Source organism: Diaphorina citri, unplaced genomic scaffold (genome assembly GCF_000475195.1).
Source record: "Diaphorina citri unplaced genomic scaffold, Diaci psyllid genome assembly version 1.1 scaffold4478, whole genome shotgun sequence".
Taxonomy (NCBI): Eukaryota; Metazoa; Arthropoda; class Insecta; order Hemiptera; family Psyllidae; genus Diaphorina; species Diaphorina citri.
Window position 1 is genome coordinate 7,784 of NW_007381876.1, and position 2,749 is coordinate 10,532.

Below are 2,749 nucleotides of genomic sequence, written 5' to 3' on the forward strand. Positions count from 1 at the left end.
CTATTATAAATTTAGAAACTTTTTATTGACAGTTTAAATAAAGTACCATCCATACTATACAGGCGGATTCAGGTTCCGGTCTTTGGAAAACTCGGAATTCTAAGAATTTTCTACCCCCTCATTTCACTTCTATTGAGTGTGTTCTTGAAACTTGAAATCTTCTTATATCGTTCAAAATACTTCGAGTGCTCTCGATTCTTCCTCTTCCTCCTCCTTTTCCTCCGTTTGCTCCTTCTTCTTATTGTTCATATCCGGTACTGAATGTGGTAGATACCTTATGTGAACTTAGCTATTACCTATTTATTTGTTCCGGCAATGAACTATCGTCCCTTTTTCGTACAATTAACATTAATTTAGTGTCTACCCTTGTGTGTGCCATTGTTAGTGACGCAGACGAAACGAAAATTGTCTCGTCTCTTCTTGAAATTTAAGAGTCCCGTCTTGTCTCGTGAATTCACTAGACCACTCTACCCATTAGAAGTGTATCGCACCAAGAATCTGCCGGGTTCTGACAGGCCGCGAGGGCCCAAGACCTCTATCTACTAGTCTTCTCCAGAGTTCTCGGTTTTGTGCGAATTCCTCGGCGGGCGAACCAAGAATCTCACATCTAACTTCTCACTTTTGTTTTGTTTCCAGACCGCGGTTCCAACACTGTCGCTTCCCCTTGTCCCCCTCTCTTCTCCCGCTGGTCGACTAGTAAGCTGAACTCTGCTGCCACCTCCTCATCCTCCTCCCCGTGTGGAAGTGCCAGGTCCTCGTTCAACCACAGGCAGCCCTACCTGGGCTGGCGGTATTCACAGGAGAGACTGGCCAAACCCAAGACACCCAATGAGCGACTGGCTGCGAGCATTCTACAGGTGAAACAAAATGTGATTTAATATATTATAGATCCAAATATAGCAAAATTTGATTCACGGTGCCAGTTTTCGCCAGCTGTCCAGAGACCGTCGTCAACAGGGTAAAATTGGGACTTATTTGTATGGGAAATTATAAAAGCTGCGAGCATTCTACAGGTGAAACAAAATGTGATTTAATATACCATAGATCCAAATATAGCAAAACTTGATTCACGGTGCCAGTTTTCGCCAGCTGTCCAGAGACCGTCGTCAACAGGGTAAAATTGGGACTTATTTGTATGGGAAATTATAAAGAACGCATCATTATCATACCCTGCTTCGATGTTTTCTAAATAGAACGTAGAGACTAGGCTCTTATGATCAGTAATTATTCGGTGATCTGTAACTCCAACTTACCCCACAACTTTTTAACACTGGCCTTGTCAATTTTCAGAATTCCTTTGCACCGAACAATTCGAATGACAATGAAGTGAGAACCTCAATCAAAGAAGTAACGTCTGCCATAGTTCATTATGTCTCCGCTAGGGAGCAGGGTAGTGCGGATAAACTCAATGCCAGCTCACGGTATCTGCATGACAGCTCAAGTCCGTCTAGGTAAGTGCTCACTCATTTCTTCCTTTGCTGACCGAAGATCTTTTAGTTCAACTTCTGAATGATAAGATGATAATACCTATGAGAGTTTGAATTGAATGAATGCTGACTCGATTCCGGTGGAAGAGCGTTATTTAATCACACAACTCATAAAATATTATGCATAGCCATTCAGAAAACGATTTTCAAATTATCCTTTGAATTGATTATCTTCTACAAAAGCAGGTGTTACACCCTGGTTTTACAGAGGGAATGGATGTTGATACTTTAACTTTCGTTTTGTAAGAAACTTCATTATTGGTTTTTCTCGTTTTCCTCTTTTCAGATCAATCTCCCCGAAGGGTAGCACCGGGAAAGTGGAGAAGTGTTGGCTGGAGAGTTCATTCATCTCGATGTTTTCTAAATACTTAAAGAACGTAGAGACTAGGCTCTTATGATCAGTAATTATTCGGTGATCTGTAACTCCAACTTACCCCAACAACTTTTTAACACTGGCCTTGTCAATTTTCAGAATTCCTTTGCACCGAACAATTCGAATGACAATGAAGTGAGAACCTCAATCAAAGAAGTAACGTCTGCCATAGTTCATTATGTCTCCGCTAGGGAGCAGGGTAGTGCGGATAAACTCAATGCCAGCTCACGGTATCTGCATGACAGCTCAAGTCCGTCTAGGTAAGTGCTCACTCATTTCTTCCTCTGCTGACTAGGGTTGCCAACTTTTTTTTCGGCATATACGGTACAAACTAGCAAAATGCTGAAAAAATACGGATTTCCCGATTTTTACCCGGAACAAAGGCATGCACCCCCCTCCTCCCCAAACAAAAAAAAACTATTTTTCATAAAAAAAAAAGAACAAACACCAATGAAGCAATTCGAAATAAAAACAACCTTGGTTTAATTAATGAAAAACAAAAAACATTCTCTTAGATAAGTAAAAAAAATTGTGTTTTTCGTACGTACCTATCTTTTTAAACTTTTTTTTTTATTAATTTTCTGTTTATTAGTCAGTTCCTGTATTTTCCATAGATTTGGAAAAAACCGGAACAAAGGTGTGTTCCGGCGGAACATTTGATTTTTGACAAATATACGGATTGTTCCGGGAAATAACGTACGGTTGGCAACCCTACTGCTGACCGAAGATCTTTTAGTTCAACTTCTGAATGATAAGATGATAATACCTATGAGAGTTTGAATTGAATGAATGCTGACTCGATTCTGCTGACTAGGGTTGCCAACTTTTTTTTCGGCATATACGGTACAAACTAGCAAAATGCTGAAAAAATACGGATTTCCCGATTTTT

At 40.2% G+C, this 2,749-nt stretch overlaps 1 protein-coding gene across 1 annotated transcript; it reads left to right on the forward strand.

The window, feature by feature from the left end:
• Positions 1–636: 636 nt before the first annotated feature.
• LOC103521070 lies at positions 637–2,120 on the forward strand (the record flags this gene model as incomplete). The annotated part of the gene is made up of 4 exons (XM_026831913.1): positions 637–857; positions 1,291–1,451; positions 1,774–1,864; positions 1,960–2,120. Coding segments are annotated over 4 exons (634 nt in total), but the record flags the coding sequence as incomplete, so codon positions are not given.
• Positions 2,121–2,749: the final 629 nt, after the last annotated feature.